The 15454-nt window shown below is 41.7% G+C and overlaps 1 protein-coding gene across 3 annotated transcripts in view; it reads right to left on the bottom strand.

The window, feature by feature from the left end:
* KIAA0232 (KIAA0232 ortholog) overlaps positions 1–15454 on the bottom strand; it is an 81282-nt gene that overhangs the window by 49096 nt on the left and 16732 nt on the right. The window contains exons 1-2 of one of the 3 annotated variants that reach the window (XM_044267832.1): positions 5737–5831; positions 960–1458 (exon numbers count right to left, since the gene is read on the bottom strand). In XM_044267832.1, the coding sequence (XP_044123767.1) occupies positions 960–1190 (231 nt within the window). In that variant the 5' untranslated portion in view covers positions 1191–1458; positions 5737–5831. Of the gene's footprint in view, positions 1–959; positions 1459–5736; positions 5832–15454 lie in introns of those variants that run through there. The other 2 variants (XM_044267833.1, XM_044267831.1) reach the window with 2 other exon arrangements.

Raw genomic sequence — 15454 nt, 5'->3', positions numbered from 1 at the left:
TTTCTCAGCAGCCAAGGCAGTAAGCATCCTATAAGCAGGGAACACACTGCCGCATCCAGCTAGGATGGGTAAGGAGCACCAGCAGGAGAGGACACACTCCATACAGCTGATGCATGACGAACGCTAAACACAGTGCGGAAACGATCGATTTATAGTACTTGGAGGCTTTTCTGTGGTTTGGATGGGTGAAGCCACTTGTTCTGTCAGTGGAACTTTATTCCTGCTTTCAGCATTAGCAACAATGGTTTAAAACACAAACAACAAAAACAGCCACAAAGCACTTGGTTTCACGTGAACTCTGCACACAGAAGCCACCCAGAGCCCCTGTGGTCACCAGTGACAACTGTGCTGTCCTCTGGGCAGACCTCACTTTCAGAAGCAACTCTCAGAGGGTGGTACTAGTACTGGTTTTTCTTCTTTTTTCTCAAGAACCTAGATTTGCTTACTTTCTCACTTTCCACTCGGCTCCACCATCACATAAAATGCGTAATGGCTGACTCACGGGTGACCTACAATGACTTACACTGACTGTTAGGTGCTTTACTCAGCTTTCTAAGTCCACTGGTTTATAACACACACTTTGGTTAACCAGCAATTTAACATGAAAAGGAAATACTCACCCCTAGCATGTTAAGGATCACAGACACAAGGGTCACCAGGCCCAGTAGTCCCGTATGAGGCGCCTAACCAGCAGAGAGCAGCGCTCCTCCAAGGCAGGTCCCCAAATCTGCCCTGCCCACAACCAGAGCTGAGCCAGGGTGCGGTCCACATGGAGGAGGTCTCCCCCCAGAGCAAGCAGCTGGACTAAGCTGGGACCACTCCCCTAAGCCCCTGACAGGACAGGAGTGTGTGGTCGGCACACTGACAAGCCTGTCCTGCAGCATAAAAGCACTCCAGGAAGAGAAAGTCAAACATGCAGACACAACCGGGAGTTGTCCCAAAGCACAAGGGGGAAGTACCTGTTCCTGCAGGTCGTAATCGTAGCTGTCATGCAGCAGAAGACTGAGGACATAGCGGGTATAAATCATGGCATCGATGCCACATTTCTCCAGCTCCTGCCCCAGCCAGGTCTGCACTGGGCCCAGAGCATGAAGCAGAGACATTTCAGAAACAGATATGAGGCCTGGATAAGAGCTTGAGGAGCTTTCAGATGGTAAACCATCCACAGCTACTGTGCAGACAGGGCGCATGAATTTAGGTTGCTGACATCCTTAAAATGTGAAGCATTTTCTGCAGTTGATGTTCTGTTGGTATCTGGAGGGGATTTTCACTCCAGTAAAAAGGAGAGATGCTTGACATCTAGGATAAGCATCTATTTTCGCTGGCAGTCAGCCATTAGGACAGAATTTCCCTCTTCAGGCATGACCAATGAATCAACATTCTGATAGCAATACACATGTAGATGTGATTTTCTACTCTACTTTCACATTGAGGCCAAATGGAAGTCTCCGGCAGAACCTACAAAAATGAGAGAGAGAAAAAAAAAGGTACGCATTATATATAGATATAAATTACAAATCTTTTGGGGGGAAAAAATCCAAATGAACTGTTTTTTGAAATTTGGTATCTTAGAACACGGATTTCTTTTTTATTATAATGTTTAACATTTTAAAATATGTGACATCTCAAAATTTTAAGCTTAATATCATTTAAAAGAAAGAGAAACTCCAAAATCTACATTGTTGTGCTTGTGCTCCATCATACCAACGCTTATTTTGCTATCTCAAGAGACTGAGCTAACAAAATTTTGTTCATCCATAATGCCGAAAGAATTTGCATGGTAACAAATCACTAGTTCGTTTTTGAGTGTTGTTCGTTTTTGAGTGTTGTTCGTTTTTGAGTGTTCACAGACACAAGCAGCTGCATAGTAATTCCATTTAAACAATCGTTAAAAAGTAGTCCTTTAACTTGAAGTTCTCAATCGTAGTCAATCATCTCATATGGGTAAGATTTGCATGGCTGCTCACTACTTACTTCATAAAAGTTAAGGTAAACCACGGATTTGGCTCAGAGCCATGTCGGGCTGGATGGTTAGACCTGCTTTATTCTACTATACCTCCACTGACAGTCTGCCTACTTGCATGAAGGATGTCATGCTCTTAATGGCTTTTTCCCTTAAGTTAACCTACTTTCGTACGTCAAACTAATCTAACGGCCTTGTTAAATCACTCATGCCAGGAGAAGATGGAAACTACCACAGCGACAGGAAATCTCATCAGCTCAGATTGTGCATGAATTTTAGCAGACAATAGGAGGGCTACCAAAAGTGACTTTCAGGGGCACTTGGGTGGCTCAGTCCATTAAGCATCCAACACCTGATTTAGGCTCCAGTCATGGTCTCAAGGTCATGAGATTCAGTCCTTTGTCAGGCTCCCTCCCTGATCAGCAGGGAGTCTGGTTGAGATCCCTTCCCTCTCCTTCTGCCACCCACCCCACTCATGCATTCCCTCTCTAAAAAATATAATAAATATTTTCTTAAAAAAATGATTTTAGGGGTGCCTGGGTGGTTCAGTTGGTTAAGCAAGTGTCTGCCTTCAGCTCAGGTCATGACCCCCAGTCCTGGGATCAAGTCCCACATCAGGCTGCTTGCTCTGTGGGGATCCTGCTTCTCCCACTGCGTGTACTGTGCTCTTGTGTGCACGTTCACTCATTCTCGCTCTCTGACAAATAAACAAATCTTTAAAAAAAAAAAAAAACAGTGACTTTAAAGAATTGTTAATAAAACATGAAGTCTGAAAGACTCTTCATCAGATTTAAGACTTCATTTCTTGCATTTCATGATAACTACACAGTAAGTTTTATCTACATTAAATATAAAGAAAAATGTTTATATCTACCATATGACTTAAGTTATTACATTAAGTTGTCATTAGTGTATATACTATTTTTTAAAATTTTCTCCACCGTACTGTCTTTTCTGAGTTATGGAAAACACAGGTGCCTGGGTGGCTCAGTCAGTGAAGTATCTGCCTTCAGCTTGGGTCATGATCTCAGGGTCTGCAGGACTGAGCCCCACATCAGGCTCCCTGCTCAGCCAGGAGCCTGTTTCTTCCTCTCCCTTACTGCCACTGCCCCCTGCTTGTGTACACACTCTCATTCTCCCTCTCTCTCTCTGTCAAATAAATAAATAAATAAATAAATAAATAAATAAATAAATAAAAACTTTAAAAAGTTTGAATTATGGAAAATAGATAAAGCAAATGTTTTTCTATAATTTTCACCTGCTGAAATTTTCCAGCTGACTCTCAAAATTAAAACATTTTTCATTAATTCTTTAATATGTTTGAATCTTGGGATGCCATACAGATTGTCAATTAAACAATACACTGAATTTGGGGGACATCCCCTAAAGCAAGCTGACAAGCTGGTACTCATTTAGTGAAGATCAACCAAGACTGAGGGCAGACGAAGCAACAGCGGAAGCAGCTGGGTCAAAGCCGAACAGCAGCCTGAGCTCACAGCACACAGCACCAGAGCTCAGCAGAGGGCAGCCTCAAGAACTCATCATTTAATCAGGGCATGCACGGGAGGAAACTCCCTGAGCACAGAAAGGGTCATCATGAAGCCTGGGAGGAAACAGGACTTGATGCTCAGCATGTCCAGGAACAGCACCGTTTCCCACCAGCCAGACCAGAAAACCTCCTAAGTTCAGGGACACTGGGTACTCGGAAGGCTCCTAATTTTAAAAGGGGAAGCAACTAGCCCTAGACAGAAAACAGTATGTGCCTAACACATCCTAAAAGAAAGACCTGAAAGGACCAAACTATTTCTAATTTCACTATGGTCCCAGAACAAACCTCAAGAAGTTTATAGGAACACAAAAAATACCTAGCACCTAACAAAGTAAAATTTAGAGGCGCCGGGATGGCTTAGTCAGTTTAGCATCTGCCTCTTGGATTTGGCTCAGGTCCCGATCTCAGGGTCATGGGCTTGAGCCCCACATTGGGCTCCAAGCTTGGCATGGAGTCTACTGGAGATTTTCCCCCCTCTTTCTTCTTCACCCTCTACTCCTCTCCTCATTCATGCTCTCTCAAGCAAGTAAAATCTTTTTTTAAGAAAGTAAAATTTACAATGGTTGGCACCTAATAAAAAATTAGCAGACATGCAAAGCAGAAGCAGAAATTAAGAGAAAAATAAACTTACTGAAACCAACTAAGAATTGATACAAATGTCAGATTAGCAGAAAGGACTCTGAAGCAGTTACTAGGACAAAAAGCCATATATGTGATGAACAGAAATTATAGAAGATTGAAAGTCAAACATCTACAAATGAAAACTACAATATCAGAGAGGAAAAGCAGGCAGCATGGAGTAATGGCAGATTAGCCACTTCAGAAGGAAAGAGTCCAGAGTCTTAAACTGCAAAAGAAACCATACAATGTGAAACACAGAGAGAAAAGGAATAAAATAACACAGCTTCGGCAAGCTGGGTGACAATTTTCAGAAATCTAACATACATTTAGTTGGAAGAGAAAGAGAAGGGGTCAAGAAATATTTAAAAAAATAATGACCAACATTTTCCCCAAAATTGATGACCGCTAAAAGCACAGATTCAAGAAGTTTAATAAACTCTAAACACAAGAAACATAAAAAAATTGACACCTAGGCTTCCTGCAGCAAAACTGTCCAAACAAAGAGTAAAAGGAAGAAGCTCAAAACTGCTGGGAAGAAGACACACTACACAGAACACAGCAAAGGATGAATAAGGACACCAACCTTCTTGTCAGAAACATGCAGAGAAGATAATCAGGGAAAAAAAGTTTAAGGACTGGAAGAAAAACCCATCAACTTAGAAACTATACTCATCACAAAATCTTCCAAAACAAAGGTGAAACAAAGACTTTTTCAGACTTGCCAAAGCTGGAGGGTTCCAGCAGCAGCAGCAGACAGCCATCAGAAATGTTGGAGCAGAAGTAAAATGACACCAGAACAAAAGGTGCATCCACTCAAAGGAACAAAGAGTAGCGGAAACAGTATAACTACATTCTTATTATTATTTCAGTATCTTTCAGAGATAATTCCACTATTGAAACAAAAATAGTAACAATATCTTATGAGATTTGCAATATCTATAGAAGCAAAATGGAGCGCAACAGAGCACAAAGGCTGGAGGGGGGAATCTACTACTACTACCCGGAATGGTAGAACACCACTTGGAGACAGGCTGTGATATGATAGAGGTTAATAATCATAACAAATGTAAACAGTCGAACCAACCAATTAAAAAGCAGAGAAAATCAGAACAGACTTTAAAACTGCAAGACCCAGATACATGCTACTTATAAAAATATCCACATTAAATATAAAGGCATGGATAGGTTCAGAGTAAAAGGATGGAAAACGATACACCATGCCAACACTAACAAAAGCAAGGTGGAGGGGTCCCAGTGGCTCAGTCAGATGGTAGCTGACTCTTGATTTTGTCTCAGGTTGGAATCTTGGGATCCTGGGCTAGGGCTCGCGTTGGGCTCTGTGTTTGGCAGGGGGTCGGCTTGGGAATTCCCTCTCCCTCTTTCCCTCGCTCCCTCTCTCCCTGCCCCTCCCCCTAGCTGGCCCTCTCACACACTCTCTCTCAAATAAATAAGTAAATCTTTCTTTTAGTACAAGTACAAGGTAGAATGTCCACATTAATATCTGACAGATTTCAGAACAGAGCATTAACAGAAGTAAAGGTCATTTCATAATGATAAAGAGGTCAATTACCAAGAGGATGTGACAGTCCTATTTATGATATACCTGGTTGCAGAGTTTCCAAATGCGTGAAAACTGATAGGAGAAATAAACAAATCCGTGATTGTACTAGATTTCAAAATCCCTCTCTCAATCACTGAAAGTAAACAGAAAATCAATAAGGATTTAGAGCAACATTACCATCAATCAGACAGAAGACTGAATTCTGGGCTCTAAAGAAGGTTGCAACAAACTTAAAAGGATTAAAATCATAGAAAATACATTCCCTGACCACATGGAACTAAATTATAAACTAATCAGAGGCACCTGGGTGGCTCAGTCTGTTGGGTGCCCAACTCTTGATTTCAGTTCAGGTCATGATCTCAGGTTTGTGAGATCGAGCCCCGTGTCAGGCTCCATGACAGGCATGGAACCTGCTTGAGATTTTCTCTCTCCCTCTGTACCTCGCATCTTCCCAGCTCTCTTTCTCTAAAAGAAAAAAAGAAAAAAAAAGGTTTCAACCCAGCCAACCACAGGATTCTCTCTGTTGTCACTAAGAGATTTCACATTTCTTTAGCCAAGTGCAAGGATTCAAGAAGTGAGTGAGAAAAAAAATCAGCATATAAATGCAAAATGAAGTACACTAAACTCCCAAGCTCTCCTCAGAGCTGGTTAAAACCCTATGAGAACTCTTCCTTGAACCTGTCCAATACCTGACACCATATCATTACTAAGTAATGGGCCATATCCCTAGAGTCACTAGCGGTTATGATCTTTTTTCACTCTCTCTAGTTCAGACTGCAGAGGACCACGGAGAAGAGCAGACACTGGTAAGTCTGCTGCTGACAGGCTATCTGGCAGCGGTCTGGGTAAGAACTCTGAGTGGATCCCAGTAACAGGGTCTGAGACAGAGCACAAGATGGCTCTCCCTGCACCATAACGGCAGGTCTAAATGTTCTTGGAGCCAGTGTCCATTCTCTGTATTTTGAACAACTATAACCAGAGAACCCCGGTACAGAATACTGGGCCATAACTAAGCCGCTTCTCCCTAAGAAGCAAGCCTCTGATAGAGGGATGAACATTCCACTAAAGGAGAGACTCTATTTCTAGTTCTGAACTGAAAGGAGACTCCTAGGTATGTTGGCTCATGATTCTTAATTAAAATTTATTTTGGGTTATGATTTACCACATGGTCAAAACAGTGGAAGGGTCTGACAAACCGAGGCAAAACCCATCTAACATCTGCCTGACAAGTTCAAGAATACAGCTGGCAAACACCCAAATTTCAAACTGTTACACTCATTCTAAATGTGAAATTTAGTCAGTATGAAGTTAAATTTCATTTGGGTTTAACTAAATTGTCCAAAAGTTTTTCAAGCCTTTTTTTTAATGAAAGAGAGAACGAACAAGTGGGGGGAGGGGCAAAGGGATAAGCAGACTCCACACTGAGTGGAAAGCCTGATAAGGGCTCTATCTCAGAACCCTGAGATCATGACCTGAGCCAAAGTCAGATGTATAACAGACTAGGTCACCCAGGTGCTCCTCTAGAAGAGTTTTAAAGAAAGAGCACCACTGTATATACTCAAAGGCTTTTTGTCTTGCTTCACTTCATTCTTCAACATCTGATTCTCCAGATGTTTACAGAAAAAAGAGGGACCTTTGGATCATCTTGAGTATCTTTCTCCTACACAAAACTAACCCAAATTATCCTAAAGACCAGGCTGCATAAATGACAATTTAAAAGGTCTCAAAACAGAGGGGGGCCTGGGTGGCTCAGTTCATTAGGTGTCTGCCTTTGGCTCAGATCATGATCCCAGAGACCTGGGAACAAGCCCCGCATCTGGCTCCCAGCTCAGCGGGGAGTCTCTTTCTCCCCCTCCCTCTGCTCTCACTCAGTCACTCTCTCAAATAGTCTTAAAAAAAAAAAAAAAAAAGTCCCATTATAACACACTTATTTTAGATTTTTCTGTCTTTTTTTACAACAAACTTTAAATGGTTTCCATTAAGGATGCAAAAAATATATACAGGTATAATTAAATGCCTATGAAGTTTCTATACCACTTAGGTCTTCTTTAATTCTTGCAGGTAGCACGGGAGAGTGGAAAGTTCACGAACCTAGCAGTCATAACATCTAGGTTTTTGTAGTCAGTCTCATCTCTGCTACTTAATAGCTGGTTTTGTGCCCATGACTTCTTAGGGTCTTTGTTTTCTCATCTGTAAAACAGAATAATAAATACAAGCTCTCTCTACACTTCAATGTCTCATAAGGTCGTTGCCAAGAGCAAAGGAGAAGCACATTTATGTTTTTGTGGCCTTTGCATTTCATAAACTGTCACACAAATGGAAGGTATTGTTACAAACTGCACCCCTCAAATGGTTTATACCTGCTTTATTTTACATGTCCCTTCAGTGACCAGATTATGAGAATAGTATGTGTGTAAAAAATACTACTCTTCTGGAACAAAAAATTCTCGACTTCCTTACTATCCTTAAAACAAACAAAAAACTATGAAATCTCCTTCACTGATAAGAACCTAGTTTCTAGTCACATCAAAGCCTTCCCTCTTGTTAACATGTTATTCTCTGCTACAAATTCAAATGTGACACTGCAAATAACTCAAGGTGGTTTTAAGGTGCAGAGGATGAACACAGAAATACAACGACCCCCTTTGCTGCCCAGTTTTCTATTTGTTTTGAAACGTGCACACCTGCAGAGCAGTCTCTGCAGAGAAGCCACACCAGCCCCAAACAGCACAAATCCAGAGGACCTCAGCACACCCTGGGTGCTTTTCTGTGGCCCAGTGTACAAATTCTAGAAATGCTATTTCTAATCAAGGATTAAAAATAGCCCTGGTGATGAATGAAAATCTACCCCCAAGACTGGGGCAACTCTGTGCAGGCTTGGGGATCAAGCAAAGCCTCCAGGCTTAATATTAGTCTGAGCCTGAAAGTCAAACTGCAGAGGGCAGGGGGAATACACATCATGCCCCCTGCTCCCTCTCAAGATATCCCCCGTCCCCACTGCCAGAAACCTCACACCAAGCTGGTCTCCAGGAGTCAGGGCCCTGGGGTCTGGGACATTTAGGATTAGATCTGGGACTAGCATAACAAACTGAATTTTAAAAATAAAAGCACTGAGGGGAGGAGGGTGGGGGGATGGGGTGGCCAGGTGATGGATGCTGGGGAGGTATGTGTGGTGGTGAGCACTGGGTGTTGTATAAGACTGATGAATCACAGACCTGTTCCCCTGAAACAAATAATACATTATATATTAATGAAAAAATAAAATAAAAGCATTTAATTCTTCATCTAGTCTGTATGTTTCTGAGTCACATAATTAGTCCCAAATGATCTGTCCACTAAGAAAAAAAGAAAACAGATCTAGAACTTAAGTTATTACTAAGTACTTTTTCAACAAATAATTAAGACATGGATGGTAAGGCCACAAGTTTCAAATGAGTGACAGAATAAGGAAGGCTCTTTTTACAGTGAGATAAAGGGTCAATTTGAAAGAGTTAACTGATCTTCCAAAATCTCTTTCCTTGTGTAACAAAGTTTCAAAAAATAAAATGGTGTCTTTCTGTCCTCTTTTTAACACCACACACATTCCTAGAAGTAATTCAAATTACAGCTCTATTTGTGTGCCCACCGAGTCATCTCAGGTGCAAGCAGCAGTGACTCTTAGAAGCTCGAAGAAACAGACATCCTATAGTCCATTCCTTAGAGCTCAAGCCAAGGGACAAGTGACCAGTGGAATTTAAATGTCAAAGGGCTTCCCTTCTTCTTTTGTAGTAGGGCCCATGTATTTTTAGGTGTGCTGTAAACACATTACGACTATTTCAAAAGCATCATCCCTTTCTGACATGGCTCACAGCTATCATCTGTGGCACTGTCTCCACTGGCTCGTATGGCAGCACAAACCAGTCACAGAGCACCTGTCAACCATTCCAAACGGCGCTTCTCAGCACATAGTGCAAAGCGCAGGTCTTGTACATGGAAATCTGTTCAACCCATGGCCTCGCTCTTTTAATCTCCAAGCACTTCTGCTTTTCTGCTCAAGTGGATCACATCTACTTTCATTACAGAAGTTGGTTAAAGTATTTTTCTAAATATGAAAACAGAAGGACACCCATACACAATTTCTCCACCTTAATATAATTCACAGTATTTCCATGTAGTCATTTTCAGTGGTTATTTTTCCTTTTCATAGAACTTAAAATGTTTTCTTATTTCAACAGGTTAAATACTAATACATACTTATGTATTCTCTGCCTTTCACCTAACATTACATCTTCCCAGTGCTGTGCTAGGGTCCAATAAGGCTATTTAACATTTTAATTAAAAATCGGCCACACGGGGCGCCTGGGTGGCTCAGTGGGTTAAGCCGCTGCCTTCGGCTCAGGTCATGATCTCAAGGTCCTGGGATCGAGTACCGCATCAGGCTCTCTGCTCAGCAGGGAGCCTGCTTCCTCCTCTCTCTCTCTCTCTGCCTGCTTCTTTGCCTACTTGTGATCTCTCTCTGTCAAATAAATAAATAAAATCTTAAAAAAAAAAAAAAAATCGGCCACACGTGGGCGCCTGGGCGGCTCAGTGGGTTAAGCTGCTGCCTTCAGCTCAGGTCGTGATCCCAGGATCCTGGGATCCAGTCCCGCATCAGGCTCTCTGCTTGGCGGGGAGCCTGCTTCCCCCTCTCTCTCTGCCTGCCTCTCTGCCTACTTGTGATCCCTGTCTGTCAAACAAACAAACAAAAAAAAATCGGCCACACCAGCCACATTTCAAGAGCTCAAGGCCATGTGTAGCTAGTGGCTGTTGTGCAAATATGGGACATTTCTGTCACTGCAGAAGTTCTGCTAAACAATACTGGCTTAGATTCTCTCCTATGTTGGACTAAGCAGAGTCACAGGCTCAGCAAAACCTACGCCCCCTCCTCCCTGTACCTGTGGACTGTACGAGACACTCCTCCTCACACCTGCAAGATGGGATGCTAAGTAGAGCCACTCTGAGACAGCACAGAGTACCAGAGGGACAGTCTGAGAGAAGTGGAAAACACCTGCCTTTGTGTTTGTTGGGTCTCGAATGTCATCAGGTCAAATGGCATTGCAGTAGAAAGTAATCATGGAGGGTTCAGAGACAATGTCAAACTGTATACAGAACAGCAAGGACCATGATGCTTACTGACAAAGCAAAAAGGAAACTGACAATAGGGGCCAAAACTGACAATATTTGGCCCCTGGATAGGGGCCAAATTTCAAGGTTCAAAATTCAGGAAGAAAGGTTATTTAGTCAAAACAGGGTGGCTTATGCTGCAGAAACAAACAATCCCCAAATCACAGTAGTCAGGTCCATCCTGGACTGGCAGGAACGCTCAGCATAATAATCACAGTACAACCACTCTGGGACTCTGCACACAAGATGACAGTGCGGTCACCAACCTTGAACCCTGTTAGTTTAGGAACCAGGGGCAAAGAAAATCTATGTCAAAGCATGCACCAGTGCTTTGGAAACTCCGTCCTGGGAGTGACCCCCATCTCTCCAGCTAAAGCAAGTCTCATGGCATCATTCCAGGCAGGGCTCAGGGGGAGCTTGCATCGCCGATGCCGAGGAGGAGCGGAGAGCAGTAACAGGTGTCAACAGCCCTAAGGACTACTTTAAGAGGCAAAATGTGGGACTCTTGATAGGAAACAACTCTAAAGTCTAACACTACTGAAAACCAGCTTCTGATCAACTTGGCTGGACTATTTGAAGGAGATAAATCAAAACACTGCCAAAAAAAAAAAAAAAAAAAAACCCACCACACCCCACAAAAGAGACTAAAGTAACATGCTCAGGAAGGTTTCTGAAGGTGTGAGCACTGCTGAAACATTAACACCTAAATGCCAACAGCCAACCCCTGCCCTATCTCCTCTAAGAAGCCATCCCTGACTACTTAATGCCACACTACTCACTTTCTGTGACACTGGGGGCACTCACTGTCCTCCCTGCTCTCTGCTTCTCAATGACACGCATTCACACTATTCTCCCAACAGCCTCCTGCATGTGGATTCCTTCACAAGCAAGGCTGAAAGTTCCCCAAAGCCAAAATGTGAGATGTTCCACATGCTAATTAGCAAAATACTTAGGCCTTGGCAGGTGAGCAAAACTGTGTCAAACTAAACACTTCCCACATCTAAATGGAATAAATTCTGAGGGACAGAATTGGGAAATACAATATTCCTAAGGCTAGCATGTATGGGAAACCACTGGGCCCCAGTCAAGTTCTCAGCTGCCAGGTGGGGAACAACTCTAGCCCAGGAGCCCTAGTTCACTCTTCCACCACTCACACGTGTGCTGGAGGCTTTGCATGTGCCAGATACAGGGCTCAGTGACCCTCAGGTTCGTTCCCTCTGTATTTACCATCCTACGTTAACGGGCTTTGGGCTTCATCCTGAGGTAACCAACTTGTACTTCTTCCTGCTGAAACCCACTGTCTTCCACCTTCCTTGATCTAGTTTGGTACTTTTGCAATTTATGCCTTCATATTTTACCTGGTCTTCCGCACTACAAATTTCACAATAAATTTGACAAAGTGCTCAATATTCAAGGGCCTGAATTACCTGAAACGGTCTTTTCATAATTCCTCAATTTTTGTATCAATGCAACTTTCACACACACACACACAAGCCTTAAAGAGGAAGAGTAAAGGATATAAAAAATATAAGTAGAAGAAAACAGTACAAAGAAAGTAGATGTTTGAACTAAGCTTTTAGATTCTACTACTTTTCACAAAGACCCTAAATATTTGCCTGGCAGATCAGAGAGTGTACATTTATAATGAGCTAATTACACAAATGTACATAATCTCAGTGCATCGATTTGGAACATAAGGGATCACTCATTTTCTTTAGTAGGTAGCAGGCCTTCAGAGCTAATCTATGGCCAGAGGAGAAAATCCATAGAAATCAGCCTAAACCAGAACTCTTATCACTGAAAAAATGACAGGCTAAAAGCTGGTCATATGCACCTCGTTAAGCTTCTGTATCTGAAAAACTATGGAGACAGGGAGAGTCGGACCTACAATTGCTTCCCCATCTAGAAATGTGCCAAGTCCTAGGAAGTGAATAAGGCTTCTAAGGCAATATAAGCAATGAGACTAGTGTGGGACACGAGTGCTTTCCATGCAAATAGGAAGAACTGCATAAAGATTAAATTCCATTTTTACTAGCCAGGCTATCAGAAATATACTGACCACTATCTATTCTCCAGTGACAATGAAAATTAATTCTTTTCATGAACGTAGGGTTGTTCTTATTGCTGAAAATATTACTCCAGAGTAACAGGAAATAGCAAAGGTCTTACTAAATTGCACACATGTAACAGACCTGGTTAATCTCTAAGGTGAAAAGATAAGAAAAAGGAAGAAGAGCTAGATAATGAGGACAGGTGAAATGAAAGGACCTGGTCGCACAGAGAATCAGAAGCACAGGACAGACTTTGTTTTCCAAAAGCAAAACAAACAGGAACTGTACCACGTGTGTAAGAGACTAAATAAAAGAAAAGAACTTTCCAGTCCAGCCTGGAGAAACTCTCCCCCTGGTGTGCTACTGGCGAGTGCTTACAGAACCCAAAGTCTGGGCCAGCCTTTAAGTTCTTAGAGTCTTAAAGGGGCTAACCAGAGGGAGATAAACTGCTTATGCAAAGTAACATTGTTTTATTTCTAACTTTTACTCCGAGGCCAGTTATTAGATGATTCATTCTCATCTGTTAATATTTCTGGTTTGAAAGCTAGGCTGATTTTCCCAGACCGAAATCTCTTTGCAAGTTCCATTACAATAACCAGCATTTATCACTCATCTAGATCTTAATAACTGACACCAGAATTCATTAGCAGGACTGCAAAATGGCAGCTTTTATATCTTCAAAAAAGTCCTTATTGGAGACTTACAAAAATGTCGTTTTTTCCCTAGAAAGGGAAAACCACACGTCAGGCACTTTACAGAATGAAAAACCATGCAGAAAGCCCTTTAGGTCAGAGGGCAGGCAGTAAGTGCACACACTGACATCTGAAAGCGTCCTCCTGCAAATGATAATACAGCTACCAAACAAAAGCCAAACATTAAGACAAAGTTCAGGGACACCTGGGTGGCTCAGTGGGTTAGGCCTCTGCCTTCGGCTCAGGTCATGATCCCAGGGTACTGGGACAGAGCCCCGCATCGGGCTCTCTGCTCAGCGGGGAGCCTGCTTCCCTCCTCTCTCTCTGCCTGCCTCTCTGCCTACTTGTGATCTCTCTGTCCAATAAATAAAAATCTTTAATAAATAAATAAATAAATAAATAAATAAAAGTTCATTATTATGAAATCCTAAAAACTGCTGGAAAGTGATAAAACTAAATTTCAGAAATTTAGAAATTTCAATTAGGAGAAACTATATGGACCTTCAACTCTAAGAAAAATTTTCAACACTAAACAACTTTTTTAGAAACAAAAATCTAAACAAGCAGATTTTTAGAATTCCGAAAATGCAAGAGGCTCTACCATGATGAAAACCATTTAGTCGAGGATGAAACATTTATTAAATAAGATACTAGATCACAATGGTGTATCAAAATAGTTTCTCTGAGCGATACTGTTGCTTGTCCAACATCTATCTGTGCATAAAAATTCTACAGCTCCTGGGGCGCCTGGGGGAGGGGGGCTCAGTTTGTTAAGGGTCCAACTCTTTTTTTTTTTTTTTTAAAGGGTCCAACTCTTGATTTCAGCTCAGGTCATGATCTCAGGGTTGTCAGATCGAGCCCTGTGTCACTGGGTTCCTTGCTCAGAGTGGAGCCTCGAGATTCCCTCCCTCTCACTCTGCACCCCTTCAACCTACCCCCAGCCCCGCGCATACACTCTTTCAAAAAAATTTTTTAAACTCTACAGCTTTCAACTACTGACCTCAAATTTACAGTGATCTGTCTTCTGCGTTTCAGTAGGTGGGCGGAAAAAGTGGCCTGAAACTCTGAGGCTCACTGGTAAGACCATGCATTTTCTAAAAAAATACCTAAATAAAGCCATAAGCTAAGTGATACATATTCCAGTTCTCCAAAACAAAACTGGGTAATAAGCAATAAAATTTTGGTAAGATTTGGTATCTCTCAATAAGAGATACCTAATTCAATAAAAATTTTTAGATGATTATCTGATACATATTCTACTAGTTAGAAATTTTCAATGACCAGAATAAAATTCTTTGATTTTGCAAAAAGAGATACATTAGAGAACTCAGAATAGGTTCAAAGTACCTGTATTTTTTACCCATTAATTACATGCTTCAAAGATTAACTCAAGTCTTTAGCTGGGACTCTGAGGATAACTATGTACCTACAGTCCCTAGGAAGCTATTTAAATGAATAGTGTCATCATTTAAAGTATAAGCTGCGACACTTCCCCTAAAGTGTATTTATTCTAGGTGATATAAAATTTATTATTTTGCTGTAGAAATTCTTCCTCTTGCATGAATTAGGGAAATACCAGAGCTGAAACAAAAGTAGGTTTATTTATTATTATTGTAACTTTTAGTATGGTAGGTAATGTGCATCTGGACCCTCCAGGAAGAAAACAAAGTAGACAGTGTTTTCCATACTCACTTAATTACAGATCTCTTCTGTGTTCCCAAGAACACACTTTGGGAAATATTACCTTTTAAAATTGATTTACCATTTTCCCTAAGGATCAAGGTATAAGAAAGACCTAGACCATCTAGGGTCCTCATATCCTTAATTTCCTAGGGTTGAAAAGTTAAACTGAAGATACCATTTAGGAGTAAGATT

The sequence above is a fragment of the Neovison vison genome, chromosome 11 (assembly GCF_020171115.1).
Source record: "Neovison vison isolate M4711 chromosome 11, ASM_NN_V1, whole genome shotgun sequence".
Lineage (NCBI taxonomy): Eukaryota > Metazoa > Chordata > Mammalia > Carnivora > Mustelidae > Neogale > Neogale vison.
The sequence above is the reverse complement of the archived record's forward strand: the minus strand, read 5'-3'. Positions and strand labels throughout refer to the sequence as shown.